Source organism: Leuciscus leuciscus, assembly GCF_965113295.1.
Source record: "Leuciscus leuciscus genome assembly, chromosome: 23".
Taxonomy (NCBI): Eukaryota; Metazoa; Chordata; class Actinopteri; order Cypriniformes; family Leuciscidae; genus Leuciscus; species Leuciscus leuciscus.
Genome location: NC_138747.1, coordinates 18,165,385 through 18,184,740, shown reverse-complemented (window position 1 = coordinate 18,184,740; position 19,356 = coordinate 18,165,385). Strand labels below are relative to the sequence as shown.

The window sequence follows — 19,356 nt, the reverse complement described above, 5'->3', positions numbered from 1 at the left end:
AAAAAAATTAAACATGAGAAGAGATGTTGTTTGACAGGCTGTAATAATAATAATAATACATTTTATGTTATGCATTTATGAATTATACATTTATGAATATATAAATAGGTTAAATATGAACAATTAATAATAATATATTTATTATAATAATAGTAACATTTGATAAGAGGTGCCATTTGACTATGACAGTAGAGGCTGCATGCGTAAGGCTTCCACTCCACTGAATCCATTGTTCCATGTTTTGTGTGAGCGGATCTCCGTGTGTCTCTCTGAAGGCAGGTATAGCCTCCCTCCGATCCTCTTCCTGGTGCCTGACACACAGTCTTCAGGATAGAAGCCATAGAGCCGCTTTGAAGAGTCCAGCCGGGATCACTCCGGCGCAGAGATTCAGAATGAATGATTAACATCACAAAAGCCTCTCCGCGACTCCACACTGTAGAACAAAAGAGCCGGATTCATCTCTCTGGTGTCTTCCATCGGAGATCTCCATCCAGGGCTGGGAGCGGCCGCTGGCTTTGTGAGAGAGGAGAGGAGAGGAGAGGAGAGGAGAGGAGAGGAGAGGAGAGGAGAGGAGAGGAGAGGAGAGGAGAGGAGAGGAGAGGAGAGGAGAGGAGAGATATACACCCTGAGATGCTCTGCAGGCTGGAGGAGGACGAGGAGATGTCTCTACTGGAGCTTCAGCAGAGGGTGGACTGTGTCCTCACTCATGTTGGTGAGTGTGTTATTCTCTGCTGAGGAGGATAGGGGTGTGTGACAGCTGTGGTTGAGCTTTCCGCCGCTGATTCAGGGGCGATACATGAATTCTGGGATTCTGGGGAAACCTTGAGGTGAGGTTTGTGGGTGTTTCCTGATGGATAGTGATAGAAATCAAGCTTGATCTTAGACCTCTTTTTTTTATTTTACCATTGAATGGCACGTTATCACACGTCATTCAGAGCACAGATTTTAGGGCAGAAAAGTGACAAAATGATTTTTAATTGTATTTGTTTGTTTTATTAGTTGTATAATGTAAGACTTAATTTTTTTGAGGTTATGGCAGTGTCTTTGCATATAGGAACTACCAGCTTAGTAATGTCTGGCACCTTCGGAATCACATTGTTCAATTAATTTCAAATATTTTCGGCAAAACTTGAAAATAAATGAAGAAAATAAAAAAAATGGGTAAATAAAGAAAAAAGAAAAATGCATATTTTATTTTTATTTTATTTTTTAACACATATTTGTTTGTACTTTTAGATTTAAATATTATACTTATAATAATATTATTAAATATTCTATTATATATTTACATATTTAAAATTTGGCACTGCATTACCTGCCCAAAGTACCAACATTAATATATATATAGCCTATATATATATATATATATATATATATATATATATAAAAGCAAATTAATTATATTGTTCAGTATGAATAATATGACATATTATATAATCTGAATATAATCTTTATTTATTAATAATATATTAATATATGGATACATTAAATATCGATAATGTTTTTATATAATATAATATAATAATAATAATAATATTTAATTATTATTTGCCGTTTGTCTATTACAGTACAGGCTGTATGCATAAGGCTCCATTCCACTGAATCTGGTGCGAAAAGCAGATTCAATCATTTAATCATTTAATTTTATTACTTTTTATTTTAAGGTTATGGCAATGTCTTTGCGTAGGAATTACCAGATAATTAGTGGCATCGAATGAGACTATTTGTGTCAGAATCACATACTCATACAACATTCAATTAGGCTACATATTTCAAAATTCAAGAAAATAAATGCAGCTCATGGGGGAATCCACAGCATTATGTTAAAAATCAGCTTGTATATATCGAGCCGAATAGGAAATCTATATATATATATATTGTTTGTATATTCCAAACAGTGGCATCAAAAGCACAGAAATATCCTTGTGGTTCCCCGTTCCAGTGAGTGAAGTAGGTTATTGTGCCATGCTGCTGTTCCTGCTGTCCCGCATGAGAGAGAGAGAGAGAGGCACTGCTCGCCCCCACTGCAGCCCTTAGGGGACGTCAGGCCGTTGCCATGGAAACTGAGATTGGCCAGTTCAGCCATATTGATTCATGGAGACACTCCATGCTTTAAACACGCAGTCCCTGCTTTCTAAGTTTATTATCCGCATTATAACACACACCACTGCTTTAGCTCTCCGGGCCGACTGGAAATCAGCAGGCTTTTTAAACAATGATTAAACCGTTTGCTTTCGGTTCACTGCTCTGAGCTGCACTTTGGAAGCTAGGAATATCCAAACGATGCTAAAATATATATAACGTAACGGATGGCCTCTCAAACCTGCCTTTGGTTTGGAGTAAACAACATAAAAAATAAAAGAGTTAATGCTTTCCGGTGATCCATCTGAGTATCGGCGAGTGAGTCACAGATGTGACCATCCGGCCCTCTAATAGCAAGATGACTAAACACTGAGAGCTTCTGCTTTTTGATTGGTCAGCTGTGATGATATCACTTTCATGTTCATTTTAAAGTGATATATTGCACCGTTCTGGATCTGTATTGTATTGCTCATGAATATTTAACAAGCCAGATGAGCAGGCAAGCATAAATAATAGAATAAAATAATAGGATCTATAAAATAATAGGATCTGGCCTGAGCAGAATGTACATTTGCATTTATTAGCTTATATCATTCATATTTATATTAGATGTTTGACCATTTTTTGATTTGAGTAAGTCAATTAATACATATACAATTTATACATATTTATTTTAAAATAAATAAATATATACAGTATATATTTTTTATTATTCTGCGAGGATGCATTAAATTGATGAAAGGTGACAATAAAGGCTTTCACAGTATAATGTTACAAAATATTTCTATTTCAAGTAAATTCTGTTCTTTTTAACTTGCTATTAATCAAAGAATCCTGACAAAAAAAAAGTATCACGGTTTCCACAAAAATATTAAGCGGCACAACTGTTTTCTTGAGCATCAAATCTGCATATTAGAATGATTTCTGGAGGATCATGTGACTCTGAAGACTGGAGTAATGATGATGAAAATTCAGCTTTGCCATTGCAGGAATAAATACATTTTTATATATATTTAAATAGAAAATTTAAATGGTAATAATATATTTTTTTTTTTATCCAATAAAAGCAGCCTTGGTGAGCATAAAAGACTTCCCAAAAAAATCTTTCCCACCACAAACTGGAACGGTAGCATAAGTATAAAAAATATTAGAGACATTGGAGTATATTTAATCTCTATCCCTTTTTGTTCAATTTTAAAGATGATGAATTTCCTAAAAAAAAAATAATAATATTTTGTTGATGCTAAACGTAGTTTGATGCGGACAAGTTGATAAAACACTAGAACGTGTTACATCATGTTTCTGCAATTGCTATGATGTTAAAAAAAATCTGATGTATTAAAGGTATCAGGTGAAAACATTATAAAGACCTTTTTTTCATGACTTAAAAAAAAACACAGTTTCGTAGTTATTTTTGTTTTGTTCTATTTTCTGGATCGACTTCACCCTGAGAGTGTGTGCTTTAATCAGAGTGTCTCCACTGTCGCTTAAAAGTTGTAAAAAAAAACAAAAAAAAAACAGTGTTATTCAGTCATCCTAATCTAATCAGGATAAAGGGATTAACATAAACAAGCCAAATACTGGGCACTGGTTAACACACACACACACACACACACACACGCACACGCACGCACACGCACACGCACACGCACACGCACACACACACACACACACACACACACACACACACACACACACACACACACACACACACACACACACACACACACACACACACACACACACACACACACACAGCTTACACACAGTTCTTTCTAAATACAAATCAGTTGGAAAATTCATTCATATCATTGTAATTGTCATAATCATAACATTATTTTTTACAGAACCTGGTTTTTGCATGGCTGCAGTCCGACAGCATTGTTTTACACTCCACAAAACAACACACACACTATCGTTCAAAAGTCTAGGGTCTGTAAGATTTTCTCACCAAGGCTGCATTTATTTGATCAAAACACAGTAAAAAAAAAGTAATATTAAGAAATAAAATAATAATTGTTTTCTAGAGTTATTATATTTAAAAATGTAATTTATTCCTGCAATGGCAAAGCTGAATTTTCAGCATCATTACTCCAGTCTTCAGAGTCACATGACCCTTCAGAAATCATTCTAATATGCAGATTTGATGATCAAGAAACATGTCTTATTATTATTATTATCTCTTACTATTTAATTAATTAATTATTATTGAAAACAGTTGTGCTGCATAATATTTTTGTGGAAACCATGATCATTTTTTTCAGGATTCTTTGATAAATAGAAAGTTCAAATATAGAAATCTTTTATAACACCTTCAAGTGTCAATTTCATGTCAAATAAAACTACTTTATTAGTTTAGAAACTGCATGCCTAAAATATACAAAATAAAACACAATAAATAGCAATTATTTCTTAGATTTTTGTCTGTTCGTTTATGCTTAGTTCCTGACCGCATTTGGGTTGTGACATAAACTCATAAAATTCTATAAACAGCCTAAAATCCTTGAACTTGGCTTTGTTGCAAGCTGCCATCGGCGGGACAGTATCTCCAAAGACTTGGACTCACAATAAAACGGAGCGATGACGCTCAAAAGGTGAACAATAGGAAGGTCATTGTACTTCCTTCCCTCCTCCCCCCGTCTGCTTTTGTGTGCTCCTCCTGGAACAGCTGCACTGTTAAAATCAATATTCTATATTCACACTCCCTTTCTTTCCATTTTCTCAGCTAATAGAATCCATTAGATTGTCAATCATCGAAGCTTTATTCATATACTCTTTACTCCTCCTCTCATTGTGCTGATGTGCGTTTTGCTATCTTTCTCAGCGATGCTGGACCCTACAGAGTGAGAACGAGGATTTAAGGAGAAAGATAGTGAAGCGTACAGTATTTGTCACTATATGACATCTGTATTAGATATACCACACACTGAGATCCTCTTAAAATAGAGTCCAGTAATGAGATTACAGCAGAGACTGAGATTATCTGCAAACACACACTGGTGTCATAATCTGAAACCAGAGACACACGTTCTCAACACACCTTGTACATCTGTTGGTTTTGTCTGTAAGTACTAATGGTTTCAGATTGGAAGTTCATGCCTTAGTAGGTAATAGATTTTTGGTGTGTTTTGGCTGGTTGCCAGTGTGTTGCTATTTGTTTGCTCAAGTGTTCTGTGATGTTGCATGTTGCACTTATAGGGTGCATAGACAGGGCTTGGGTCTCTCCTTCAATTTAAGCTTGTGTGTGTCCGAAATTGCATACTTTTAGAGTATTTATGAAAGAACTTGCTTCTCAACCATTATTGTAGTGTTTTAGGTATGCCGGTGTGTAGAATCCCATGCAGGACTGTTACGGCCCATAACCAAATTATATAGCTCCTTTCATTTTATAAAAATTAATAATGGATATGGGTTGAATATATAATCGGTCGGTCAGTCAGTCAGTCTGTTTAACGTTAATAATAATAATAATAATAATAATATAAAAAAAACTATGGCAAGTCAATAAAAAAAAAAATATATATATATAATGATTTCCAATGAGTATTTAGAATGCCATAATGTAACATTTGGTTCATTTGTTTATAATTATAATAATAATACAAATATTAAAACAAAACTATGTCATGTCAATAGAATAAAATTAATGATTAATTCCACAATTTCTGATGAGTATTTAGAATATATAATATAATATAATATAATATAATATAATATAATATAATATAATATAATATAATATAATATAATATAAAAAACAAATTACGGCAAGTTAATAAAATATATATTTTTAATAATATCATGATGTCCGATGAGCATTTAAAATGCCATAATGTAACATGTGGCTTGTTTGTTTATAATAATAATGAAAAAATATTAAAACAAAACTGTCATGTCAATAAAATAAAATTAATGATTAATCCCACCATTTCCAACGAGTATTTAGAATACCATAATATAAAATGTATTTATTTTTTTGTATAAAAATTACATTGTCAATAGGATAAATTAATTATTAATGCCATAATGTCTAATAATATAATGTCTAATAATATAATATAATATAATATAATATAATATAATATAATATAATATAATATAATATAATATAAATAACAAACTATGGCAAGTCAATAAAATAAAATAATAATATCATGATTTCTGATGAGTATTTATAATGCCATAATGTCAGATTTGGTTCACTTATTTATAATAATAATAATAATAATAAATTAAAAACAAAACTGTCGAGTCAATAGAATAAAATGAATGATTAATCCCACGATTTCCGATGAGTACCGGTATTTAGAATACCATAATATAACATTTATTTATTATTTATGTATGTATTTATTCATATAAAAATGAAGGCAAGTGAATAGAGTAAATTAGTTATAAATGCCATAATGTCTAAGAATAATAATAATATAAAAAAAAAATCTTAACTATTTTCTCTTTTCCACTGACCCCCTTGCACCAAACATCCCTAATGAGAGTTTTCATTATAGGATGTCACCATGCTGCACAATAGCTTACTGTACCATATACTGCACACCATTTCGAAAAGCTAACACTTTTATTCTCAATTTATGGACATTCCATTCACGCTTGTTTTTGAGTGCGTTAGGAAGAGATCCAGACGGCTCCAGAGTAAAAGAGTGCCTGATTTTACAAGCACAAAGCTTTCCATCCACAGGAATGTCTGAAGAAGTTATCCATGAAACATTAGCTCACCTACAAGTGACAAACATCCATGAAATCACAGTTTGGGTTTGTTTCCCACTTTTTGCTTCTCAATTTAGCATAGTACATCTGTTTTCCACTGTCAAAGGGACTGAAAAAAGTGATTTAAAGATTTAACAGTCAGCGCCACATGATGCCGTCTCACGTGTGAGGGTTGCGGGGAGGGGTTTGTGTGTGTGTATGTGTGTGTGTGTGTGTGTGTGTGTGTGTGTGTGTGTGGAGCGGGGCTCTGTTTTGGGGTGGAGAGGGGAAAAGGAATCTGTGTGTTTGTGAGAAGTTCTTCCTGACGTTCTTTAACCACAGAGCGCTGTGTAGTGATGAATATATCGCTGAGAGAGAGAGAGAGAGAGCGAGAGAGAGAGGAAGAGGAAACTACCGGCACTTCTTGCATTCTCAAAGATATTTGTAGAAAGCATGTCCGTGTGTTACCTGCGTTTCAGAGGCACATGCTCCTCCGGTAACATCTTATTAGACTCTCAGGAGTAAAAGAGACACGAGGAGTGAGGGAGTGTGTGGGTCACTGCGGCTCGGACCTCTCGCGCAGCGCGGGACCGTCGGCACAATGGGTTCAGTTATGTGTGAGTCAAACTTTTCAAGACGATTTAAAGAGTATTTGTGCCTGAGGAAGAATGTGCATGTTTTTGTGTTTCTCTTTGTTTACATTTATATATATTTTTGTATCATTTCTTGAGAGTTGCAGCTCTGTTGGCTTTGGTTGGGTGTTGTGAGGTGTTTCTGGGAAAAAAATAATAAAAAGAGGTTTATGGGCTTAATAATGATTAGACACACAGCAATGTGACCAGAAAAATGTGCCAGTAATTATTCCAGTGATTCTGAACGGGTTTACTTCTTCATAATCCTGCTGTGGAGTTTTGTTTAGTCAGAAAGTTCACTTTCTTAGTTGAGTGAGGTCAAGGGGGTGAATGTCAGAAGCTCTTGATGGTTCACGTGAGGATGAAAATTCAATCATTTATGTCTTTACAAACAGACTTTATGTGTTATGTGGAAAACAAACATGAATTTTGAAGAATAACCTATGTTGGAAAAAAAGTATTTTAAAGTGGTCCATGCGTCTCAAGTTTTTAAAACCACAAGATTGTGTAACACACCGAAATGTAAGGAATTTACATTTTTCTAATTTTTTCACATTTACATGTGATTTTTTTCATATTTTTGCCATTGACTTCAATGGGAGTCATTCAGATATCAACTATTCAGTTTTGACTGTATTCCAATTGTGACTAGTACATGCTTTTTATATACTAGTAGTTGTTCATTAGGTACTAGTACCTATTAAATATCAGGTTCTAGTACTTATTTCGATAAGATATACTTTACTTATAATTTTCCCCTTCAGAGATGTTAATTGTTGTGATGAAATGACTGAATCTGTGAATTGAACTTGAGAACCAGATCAGTCAAATTCATGAACGAATCATTCGAATCAATTCTGTAAAAGAGATAAACTGATTGATTGAAAAGTGACTCAAAAGAATGATTCATTACATTTATTAATTTAGATGCTTTTATCCAAAGCGACTTACAAATTAGGAAATTCGTGAATCGGACATCTCTTCTTCTCTCATGCATTCTCATGAACACTTCAAGAGGAACTATAGGGTGCTTAACCTCTGTGATTCTTATAATGCTTTTCATTGTTTTAGAGCTTGACAGCCCCAGTTATGTGGAAAAGAGTGGTCATTTTTTCCTTTTGTGTTCTGTGAAAAACAGAAAGTCGTAGTGCCTCACTGAGAGCTCTTTTAGGAACAACACACACTAGAATGGCGCACACACTCTCAACCAATAGTACTGTTTGCTGCAGAAAGTCTCTTGGGACAGGATGAATTATTACAATGCAGAAGAGACTGAGTATATGCACTGCTAATCATTTTTAAGATTTTCCACTAAAAACATTGAAAAATTGTGTCCAGACATCCGCTAAATTCGGTAAAAATGACAAATTGATATTTTTAAATATTTTTTTCCTAATTTATTTAATTCTAAAAATGCAAAAAGTTCAAATTAGCCACAATACACTCTCAGAAAAATGTGTAAAAATTGTACATTTAGGGATACAACAGCTTGTCACTGACATCTTTGCTTCTACAGGCAGATAAGTGACAAGCTATTGTAAAGAGACAATACGAAGATACAAAGATATTTGCACGTTTCTGACGCTGTATGTTCTTGTTTAGACAGGTGGGTTAAAGTGTGTGTGTGTGTGGCCTGGTAAACCCTACATTATGGGGACAAAATGTCCCTACAAGGATGGCAATATCCGAAATCCTTGTTCGTGTGGGGACATTTTTTGGTCCTCATGAGGAAAACAGCTTATAAATCATATTAAGTGATGTTTTTTGAAAATGTAAAAATGCAGAAAGTTTTCTGTGATGGATAGGGTCAGCGTAAGGGAATAGAATATACAGTTTGTACAGTATAAAAATCATTATGTCTATGGAAAGTCCCCATAAAACATGACAACACAACATGTGTGTGTGTGTGTGTGTGTGTGTTAGGATGTTGTGTAGTGACAGCTCTGAGGGAGAGACTCTCAGGTGGAGGTGTGTGTGTGTAAGTATATCCGCCACAGGAGAAGTGAACTAAAATAGTTCTCTTAATCCAGAGACCGCAACGCTTCTGACCACTTACTCTGATCTGTCCCTGCTTTTCTCTGATCTTACAATTCACACTGCTCACGCAGGAGCCACACACAGCTAGCGTGTCGTCCAGAGAGCCGTAGTTGAGCATGAGCAGGGGTATTCTGGGTTTGTGCTGCAGTATGGATGGCTCTCCACGCTATCAGAGCATCCCGTCCCACTGCTCGGTATGTGGGACGGGGGCGTCCTTTTCCATGATCCGCATCTCGGCCGGGGAAATGGAGTCCTACCATCGTTTTCTGGGAGTGTGTCTGGAGACTGAATTAGCAGCGAAGAGAAGTATGTCTTCCTCATACACCCTCACCTTCCGCTTTCTCTCCGGTTTGCTTCTGATGCAACTTTAGCCAAAAATAATAATGCAGCATTGGTGCAGAGAAATGAGATGTTTTAGTTTAGTTGTTGTACGTGTGTAATTGTGCTGTGTGTGTGTGTGTGTGTGTGTGTGTGTGTGTGAAGCAGCAGTGTTAACCATCAGACGCTCTTAAAGAGGATTAAATGGCTGGGTCAGATTTGCAGTTTCATTCATCATTGTGGCTAATTTTGTTGTGAAAACAGAAATGTCAGAGCAAGGGTATTAATATTTCATGGTTTTTAATTCGGGTGTATTAACCTTTTTGAGCTTAAAGGAGGAACTGTAAATGATGAGGATGTCAGAAGTCAAGACAGTTTTGTCAGACATGAAGAAAGAAAATGAACTGATAGTATGAAATGAAAAATAGATTTTTTTCCAAGCATGAAGAAAATGAACTGATTACAGTAATGTATATGTGTGTGTGTGTGTGTGTGTGTGTGTGTGTGTGTGTGTGTGTGTGTGTGTGTGTGTGTGTGTGTGTGTGTGTGTGTGTGTGTGTGTGTGTGTGTGAACCAGCAGGAGTGTTAACCATCAGACGCTCTTAAAGAGGATAAAATGGCTGGGTCAGATTTGCAGCTTCATTCATCATTGTGGATAATTTTGTTGTGAAAACAGAAATGTCAGAGCAAGGGTGATAATATTTCTTGGTTTTTAATTGTTTTGGCATATTCAGCTTTGTTCGGGTGCATTAACCTTTTTGAGCTTAAAGGAGGAACCGAAAATGATGAGGATGTCAGAAGTCGGACAGTTTTGTCAGACATGAAGAAAGAAAATGAACTGATAGTATGAAATGAAATTTTTTTTCAGAATGAAGAAAATGAACTGATTACAGTCATATATATATATGTGTGTGTGTGTATATATATATATATATATATATATATACACACACACACATATGTATATATATATATATATATATATATATATATATATTCATGTTATATTCATTATTTATCATTTTATTATGATTTTTAAGAACTGATAGCACAGTCTATATATATATATATAATGTAAAATAAATGTAAAAAAATTATATATATATATATACAAATATATATATATATTTTTTTTTTTACATTTATTTTACATTATATATATATATATATATATATTTCTTATATTAATTCTATAACACATTATTATTATTATTATTATTATTATTAATCTCCAATTATTTAGCTATTTATTATTTGCCTCTCATCCTGTCTGAGATTGGTGTGCAAAAAAAAGTCATAGGATGATTGAAATCTTTGCTTTCTACTTCAAAAATGTGCTGTAAGTAAAAAAATAAGTGACATTGTTTATGTCCATATAGATTTTCCCCTCTAGAGACATTTTTTAGACTAAATCATATCGTGAGTGGTATATGGCACAGCAAGCACACATATGCGATTAGCTCCTCAAAGACGACCAAACTCCCTCGAGAGCCTCTTTAAAGCACGCCGGCATAATCAAACGCACCTGTCCAGACTGGGTCAGCAGACATAGCTTTACACAGCCCACATCTGAACATCCTAGTCAAACACATACTTGTGGATGTGAGTCTTTTTGTGGATAGTTGTTTTTACATAAACTGTTCTGAATTAGGGCAATTGGCTTAATAAGAGCTGTTTTCTTAATTCATTGCAATAAAAAATTATTCTGAATACTTTCTCAAATGCCTCCAAATGCACTCTCACTTTATAATGGCCTGTTTGTTGCATTTGTCTTGCTTTGTGGAATGGAGGTCTTGTTTGTTCCAGGTGACAGGGTCATTGGTATTAATCATTTTAAGGGAGTTTTTGTTGTTCTGGGCAGATACAGGATGTTGTCTGACATTCTGATTCGTATCCATGTGTGGCGGCTTCCTTTTCCGTAGGGATGTGGATCGAGATTTTGAAGACTGTATGTTGGAATTCTTTGCCATTTTGGAAAAGAGATCATTGTCACCTCTCTTTCTGAATGCACATTTTTGTGTATATCACAGTATGCTTTCATTTAAAGAAATGGTTCACACAAAAGTTTAAAAACAATAATTTACTCATGTCCTGCCACACCTGTATGACTGACTTTATTCTGCGGAACACAGAAGAAGATATTCTAAAAAAAAAAAAAAAAGTCAGAATATAAAAGGTTTTTTTGTCCATAATGAAAGTCATTGGGGTTCAGTGTTGCCTGTTGTGTCTCAAACGTTCTTAAAGGGATACTCCACTTTAAAATGAAAACTCTGTCATCATATACTCACCCTCATGTTGTTTCAAACCTGTATGAATTTCTTTCTTCTGCTGAACAGAAAGGAAGATATTTAGAAGAATGTCAGTAACCAGACAGTTTATGGTACCATTGACTTCCATAGTATATATTTTTTCCTACTATGGAAGTCAGTGGTACCAGAAACTATCTGGTTACTGACATTCTTCTAAATATCTTCCTTTCTGTTCAGCAGAAGAAAGAAATTCATGAGGGTGAGTATGATGAAAGAATTTTCATTTTAAAGTGGAGTATCCCTTTAAAACTATATACTGTATACATATAAATAGGCTACATACAGTAGTCAACATTTGAAGTGGATCAAAACTTTTCATCAAAGTTATACATGAATTTTGAACAATATCCGTTCTTGTTTTGGGACAACTCAATGTGTGTGTTTTCCACAGAAGAAAGAAACTTATACAGAATGACATGAGAGTGAGTAAATGACAGAATTTTAATTTTTTGGGCGAAAACATTCTGTTTATTATAAGTACCAAAGACTTATAGAATTACACAAGACACGTCACTTGTATTGTTTGAATGGGGAAAAGTGCAACGCTCAATATGGCGGAATAAGTCCCGCCTTCTAAATAAGAGCCAATCGGCGATTGGTAAAGTCATCGCGTCACTGCAGTACTTCAGACGCGCGCTTCCACTGCGCATGCGCATTACCTTGATCCAGACTGAAAAATTACGTTTTCTGTCATGATTCGAGCGTTTAGAAACACAATTTATGAGACAGTTGTTGTCAGATTTCATTGGTGATTTCAAATATGAAATTTAATCGGAAGCTTGGCGAACAGTTTTGGAGAATTAAATTTTTCCCCATTCAAACAGATAGGAGCTGCACTTGCATGTCCGAGAGGCGTTTCAAAGATGGCCGCCGAGTGAAATGACTTGTCTTAAAGGGATTTTGATAAGTGCACACTGCCGTTATGTCGCCTGTCGCTTTAAATGCTCAAACTCTTTAAAGCAGGATGGATTCTGATTGGCTGTCAATGTTTCCATTGAAAGTTATTCCAATTATATCTTTCCTCTGTGCCGTTATAGTTTTAGTATGGACTCTGCTATTCCTCTAAATGTAGAATGTTTTTTAAAACTATATATTATCGTTAATGTTATAGTTATCGTCCTTTGTGTGAACGGGCCTTTATCTGAGATGTATTGCTTTGTAATAGACGCCTACAGTAATGTGAGGTGTGTGTGTGTGGGTTTGTGTGTGAGTGTTGGGAGCATTGGGACTTCTTCCCCTACTTTCAGTGATTTCTTTAGGGGAAACATGATAGATTGTGGATCTTGCCTGCTATAAAATATAGAGATCACATTTGTGAACAGCAGAGCCTTTGATAAAGCTTTACTTCAAACATTGACCTTCTTGTGAAACATTATTAAGCTCACAGGGCTTTGATTTTATGATGATTTTATTTTGCTGCCTCAGACTCAATTGTCCAGCCTTGTCCTAAAGTTTTTTTTTTTTTTCATACAGCAGCACTAATTTATAGAGATCAGAGGGAAGTCGAGCGGGACAATAGACTGGATGTCATGTGGACGCCCCTTAAATGTCTGAAATGGGATTTAGACAGGCTGTGAAGTCAAGCTATTGTGTTGATTCTGTTATAGTTACTCAATATGACATGGAAAACATGTGAAACAAAACCTAGTAGAAGTTTCTCATATTGTGCACTATAGGTGCTGATGTTCAGAGACCCCCTACGGCCCGTGATCGAGTTCCAAACTGGATTTGTTTACATGATATGCAGCAGTGTCCGCTGTTTGACTGCAACCGTTGATGCATTGACCCCAAGTGAAACCATGAATATGTTACATAGAGGAAGAAGATGAGACCTCACAGAGCTGATTTGTGGTTTCTATTCCAGCAGCTGAAGATTGAATCCATTACAGTTTGTCTTCGGTCAACAATGGCCCTGGAGCAAGAGATATCAATGTTATTGCATGTTCTTCTGAATAATAAACAGATCTGGACAAACATTGAGCATCATGTCATTTACCAACAATCAGGTCTTGCTGGCTGTCTGTTTTTTTCCCCCCTAAACTGTCTTATTCCTGCTGTATTGTGTTTTGGAGACAAATGGAAAGCTGAAATACCTTCAGTCCTCTCGTGCCCCTCAGCTAAATTTGGTCAGAGAGTTTCCCACTGCATGAACTCCTCATTGCATGTGAATGCAATCACTGTAATTGTGTGAGTTAGTGTGTTTAGCAATTGCTAATCGTAAGTGAGTTTAACATATTGGTTCTGACATCCTGACCCAGGGGTGATGCTGGGACAGAAGCAAGCATTGTCTGGTGTGGACGGCACAGGTGATTGACACTTGATCATCTCACTGCTGATGGGCTGAGTGATTAATGAGCTATGTAATGACCTATTCATCATCCCTTGGTAACTAAATACTCTTAACAGGACCTAGTCTGAACAATTAACATAATACTTCTTATGAATGGTCATGATGTACCCTGTTGAAGTGAAGACTTCACATAAATTTGCACGTGTCCTGCTCTTTATGTGACCAAATAGAGAATGAGAAGGTGACGTCACGTGTTTTCACTTTGCGTTGCATTTCAGGAAGTCGTCGCCATATTAGAAGGATACGCTATCCGTTGCCATGTTTACTTCGACAATGAGGCCGAGAGAAATAGCAGCAGCTTGATTTTTGTCAGCATTTTTGCGATACGGCAGTTTCTTGGAAATAGATGGAGAGGGAGGAAGCTAAAGGAAAGGGGCTCTGTCCGGAGGGACTAAATAACAACGCCAGGCATCAACAACATGGACCTGTACGACCTGCCAGCTACAGAATGGACATGGACATACCCTGACATAGTCAATTACCTGGTTTATGGTATCAGTGCCTACACAATGCAAAAGTTCAGAAGCTTTAAGTCATTAGAAGCTTATGAACAATTCTTCTGCGGCTGGGTGCAAGACTTACAAACCCACAAACCTGTAAACTGCGAGAGCTCAGTCATACTTGAGGTTTCAGGCCTCATTCATATGTGGAAATAAATTTGATATGAATTGGATACGTGCAATCGTGCATTTGCACCTGCCGTGCAAGCGGACAGATCGGATATTCCCCTGTCAATGCTGGTCGTACGTCATTGAAAAAAGTGACTTTTTGAAACATTTTGCGGTACAGATATATCTATAACAAATTCATCAACTTTAATTGACTAGCAGAGTATTAATTTCGTTCATTTGTGTTAAATAAAAGGTGATTTGGCGCTGAAATGTGTTGCTTTTGAAATCATGCTGAGTGCTCGTTGCCGCTGCTGTCAGTTTAGTGACAAGCAGTTTCTCTAAATAAAGCTGCTTGAGCCCCTTTCCTTTTCGCTTCCTCCTTCTCCATTTATTCCCAAGAAACTACGCTGTATCTCAAAATGCAAACAAACCGTTTACAACTAAAAACGTAAAACTTTTTATGTGTTTTGGCCGTTCGTTTACACGACAACGGCGTTTCGGGTGCCTGAAAACGCAAACTTTTGAAAACGGGTTTCAAAGTGCACGTTTTTGAAAACGATGACGTCATGCACATGCGTATTACGTGTTCAGTATATAGTGTTTCATCGCCATCTAAGGGTCTGTCAGCAGAATTCAGCGTTTTTAGTCGTTTTCGCGGATCCGTGTGAATGTGGATCGTTTTGACAATGGTGTCGTCTTTACGCGGAAAACTCAAAGGAAAAACTTTTCAGTTTTAAGCACATAGTTGTTGTGTAAACGTACCCTTACTTCTCCATTTAATGCTGTGGTTGTGTGAACTGGTGGACAATGGGAAGGAAAGGCGCAGAAAGGCCATACAATGCCTGAGCCGAAAACACTAATGTTTGGGGAAATGCTTCTTCTTGGTACATAAACATAGTTGTTCTCTCAGGCTGTTCATGTTCAGTCCAGCTGGACTCCAAAGCATGTGATTTTTTCTTTTCTTTTAAGCTTTGCTACATGGAATACATCTTACTCTAAACTTCCCTTTCATCTGTACCATCTCTTCCCCCCAACCAGATGCTCGCTGGAGAATTTTTGCTAGAAACTGGTACTGTTCTCTCGGTTCTCCGTGGAGGAAACTCTTTTAAGACTGACAGAGTCATGTGGCTGGAAAAAGTGAGTGGAGACGAACTGTAATGTGTTGCTTTGTATAAAGCTCACGAAGACGGAGAATACTGCGAATAGACTTAAATTACAAACACACAGGAGAAAAAGTAACACAACAACTAATATAAAACGAGATCAGACAAGGAATTGAAAACATAGGACTTATAAACACTGGGAGAAATCGTTAACAATACAAAACACCCAAACAGAATGATTAACTAACGAGAACTCAGGCAAACACAAGGGAAAAACAGAACATACAGAGTCTTCCCACAAATATTATCCTCTCTCGACTGGTTAGGCAACACAACTGAGGAGATATAACAGATGGTGGGAATCTTTGGATGAAGGGGTTTAGAACTGGGTCCAGTGTCAATTTAAATCACATTGATCAAAAAACTAAAGCAGTCCTAGGTCAGAGACTAATTTCCCTTCGATTTGTTGATGTCCTGAGTAAAGATTCTCTCTTTATTTAAACCAAGGCCAGAGTTTTCAAAGCACCTCACATCATGGTCACGGTCCTTGAGTTATTGTGATCAATACTAATACTATTCTGAATCTGCTCTATGAAATGTGATACTCTGTGAAATTAATCTTATTCTGTCAAGCTTAGGTAATATAAGATTGACTGCTTGTTGGCAAACTCATCCTCCATCCTTGCAATTATAATACAATTTATCTTTGAGAAACTTCCAAGTTTGTAAATACGTTCCTTATAGCCTACTCCCAAATTTGGATGATGCAGCTCTACAAAACTTTCTGAAATGTGGCAATCCACCAAAAACAGCTGTTTTGAAATCATTCAGTGATTTTTTTTGTTTGTTTTTTGTCAGACAGTTTTCTTTTATTTGTGAAGTGTGGAAGACTCTCGTCTTCCATTGGTTGGAAAACAAATAGCCCTGTCCCAAAACTCACACCATTGGCTGAGCCAGTGTTGCTGTTGTTTGGCTAGTCCGGATGTTTAAACAAACAGAACATTGATTTGATAGTGGCAGGGGAGTCAATCTGGGAATTTTAACATCTAAAATCTACCCTTTAAATTAAGATAATGAATATTTGGTTTGGCTTGGGGTTTGTTTTTTACAGCGCAACCCTGATTCCCAGACTCAGGTCAGAGTGGGATTTGTGGTCTACTTTGACAATAAGCCAGTTCCACTGAACACAGAGGGCAGTGGACCATGAGTCGGCGTGAAATGTGTGTGTGTGTGTGTGTGTTTTATTTGCACATGCTTAACACTAGAAGTGCCATGGCGGTCATTTTGACCATTTTGAATTTTATATCTGCAATAACTTTGTTGAAAAAATAAATAAAATCCTGCTGGTACCTGACTTTTCCTAAAAGTGTTTGTATTTTCATTTAAAATGTTTTTCATATAAATTACACATAAGGCAAAAAAACAAATGAACATATTTACCTATTTCGGCCATAGACGGTCATATTGACCGCACTGAATTTCGCGGTATTATTATACATATACCAATATACACAACAATAAAATGTGGTGAAAAATACACAAAACATATTCCACAACAAATCATTTAAATGTAATGATATTCAGAACAGAACAAGAATGAAAAAATAACTATAAACAAGCCAAAATGAAATACTTTATAAGCGAAAGTGAAAGTAAGCGGCGTTGGGCTCACGTAACTCTCTAATTAGAATCAAAATGTTTCAACATATGCAATGTATTTGGATGGTAAACTATTCTTTATTATAGGCTTTGTACTTCACTCACATTCCAATATCGACGGAAAACGTCGATTTTTTCACATCCTCTTCACAAAATGGTACGAATTGTACTAGGCTACTGACTATATAAACAGAGCAGGGGAATTTTTATTTGTTAGGTTGACAATTTTATTATTATATTTTATTATGGCTATAATGAACAGGCTGCAATGTCAAGATGGCAATGCTGGAATATGGTGTGTGTGTGTGTGTGTGTGTGTGTGTGTGTGTGTGTGTGTGTGTGTGTGTGTGTGTGTGTGTAAGGCGCGGGCGCTATCGAACAGTGGAAATATGAAAACATAGGCTACTCCGTCATTTTGTTCAGGACATCTACGGATATTATTTATTTATAAATGTATAATTAAACTTGTTTAAATGTACAGTTTGGTGTTGTTTTGTTTTTAAAAGATATCCTAATACAATAAATGCATTAATCTCTCAATTGGGTATTTATCATTAAAGATATAGAGTTTGGAATCTAGCGGTCAAAATGACCGCTTGCGGCAGTTCTAGTAGATATGGAATTCTGGCACTTCTAGTGTTAAGCCTGCAACCAACAGCAGTTTTTTTTTCACCTGTGGAGTTTAATCTCTTGGCATGTTGACCATCATCTGCCCTGCTTCAGAAAACCTGCTTCTATTGTCTGTTAATGAGTTTAATGCTACTATATGCTGCTAAAACAATGCTGATGTTGATATTCAGGGGTCTTCGTTCTTTTTAAAGCCAATGACTTTTTACCCTTTTCAAATATTTTCAAAATAGGTAGAAACAGAAAAGCAAATGGAAAATAATTAGCGTAGCTGCGGTTAATAACATTTCAAGCAAAAGGTAGTCATGTGCATTTCATCTGATATAACTGGAGTACAAGGTTATGAGATGTATTATTTGGATGCTTTGCTAAAGAGATGTGTCTTTAATCTAGATTTAAACTGGGAGAGTGAGTCTGAGCCCCGAACATTATTAGGAAGGCTATCCTACAGTTAAGAAGCCAAATGTGAAAACGCTCTCCGTCCTTTAATGGACTTTGATATCCTAGGGTACTACCAGAAGCCCAGATTTTGTGATCTTAAAGAGCGTGATGGATTGTAGAGCAATAGAAGATCAGTTAAATACAAAGGAGCGGAACCATTTAGGGCCTTATAGGTCAGTAGCAATACTTTGTAATCAGTACGGGAACATAATAGGTAACCAGTGTAGAGATAATAAAATTGGGGTTATATGATCATATTTTCTTGACCTGGTTAGAACTCTTGCAGCTTTTCTGCATCAGAAACAGATTACACGTTCCGTAGCTTTGTTATCGGCATAACAGTGGAAACTAATTCCTTGTTTTCTAATAATTTTACCAAGGGGCTGCAGGCTGCAGCATGTATATTGAAAATAGCAGAGGGCCTAACACAGACCCTTGTGGCACTCCAAATTTACTGGATAATTCCCCGTTTAAAAATGGTAA

The 19,356-nt window shown here is 36.0% G+C and overlaps 1 protein-coding gene across 12 annotated transcripts in view; it reads left to right on the top strand.

Annotated features, from left to right (window-relative positions):
• Positions 1–314: 314 nt before the first annotated feature.
• Positions 315–19,356, top strand: part of mcf2l2 (MCF.2 cell line derived transforming sequence-like 2) — an 84,758-nt gene continuing 65,716 nt past the window's right edge. For 3 of the 12 annotated variants that reach the window (XM_082156203.1, XM_082156202.1, XM_082156199.1), the window contains exon 1: positions 316–712. In XM_082156203.1, coding sequence (XP_082012329.1) covers positions 397–712 — 316 coding nt within the window. In that variant the 5' untranslated portion in view covers positions 316–396. Of the gene's footprint in view, positions 713–7,070; positions 7,404–8,383; positions 9,762–19,356 lie in introns of those variants that run through there. The other 9 variants (XM_082156201.1, XM_082156197.1, XM_082156206.1 and 6 more) reach the window with 6 other exon arrangements.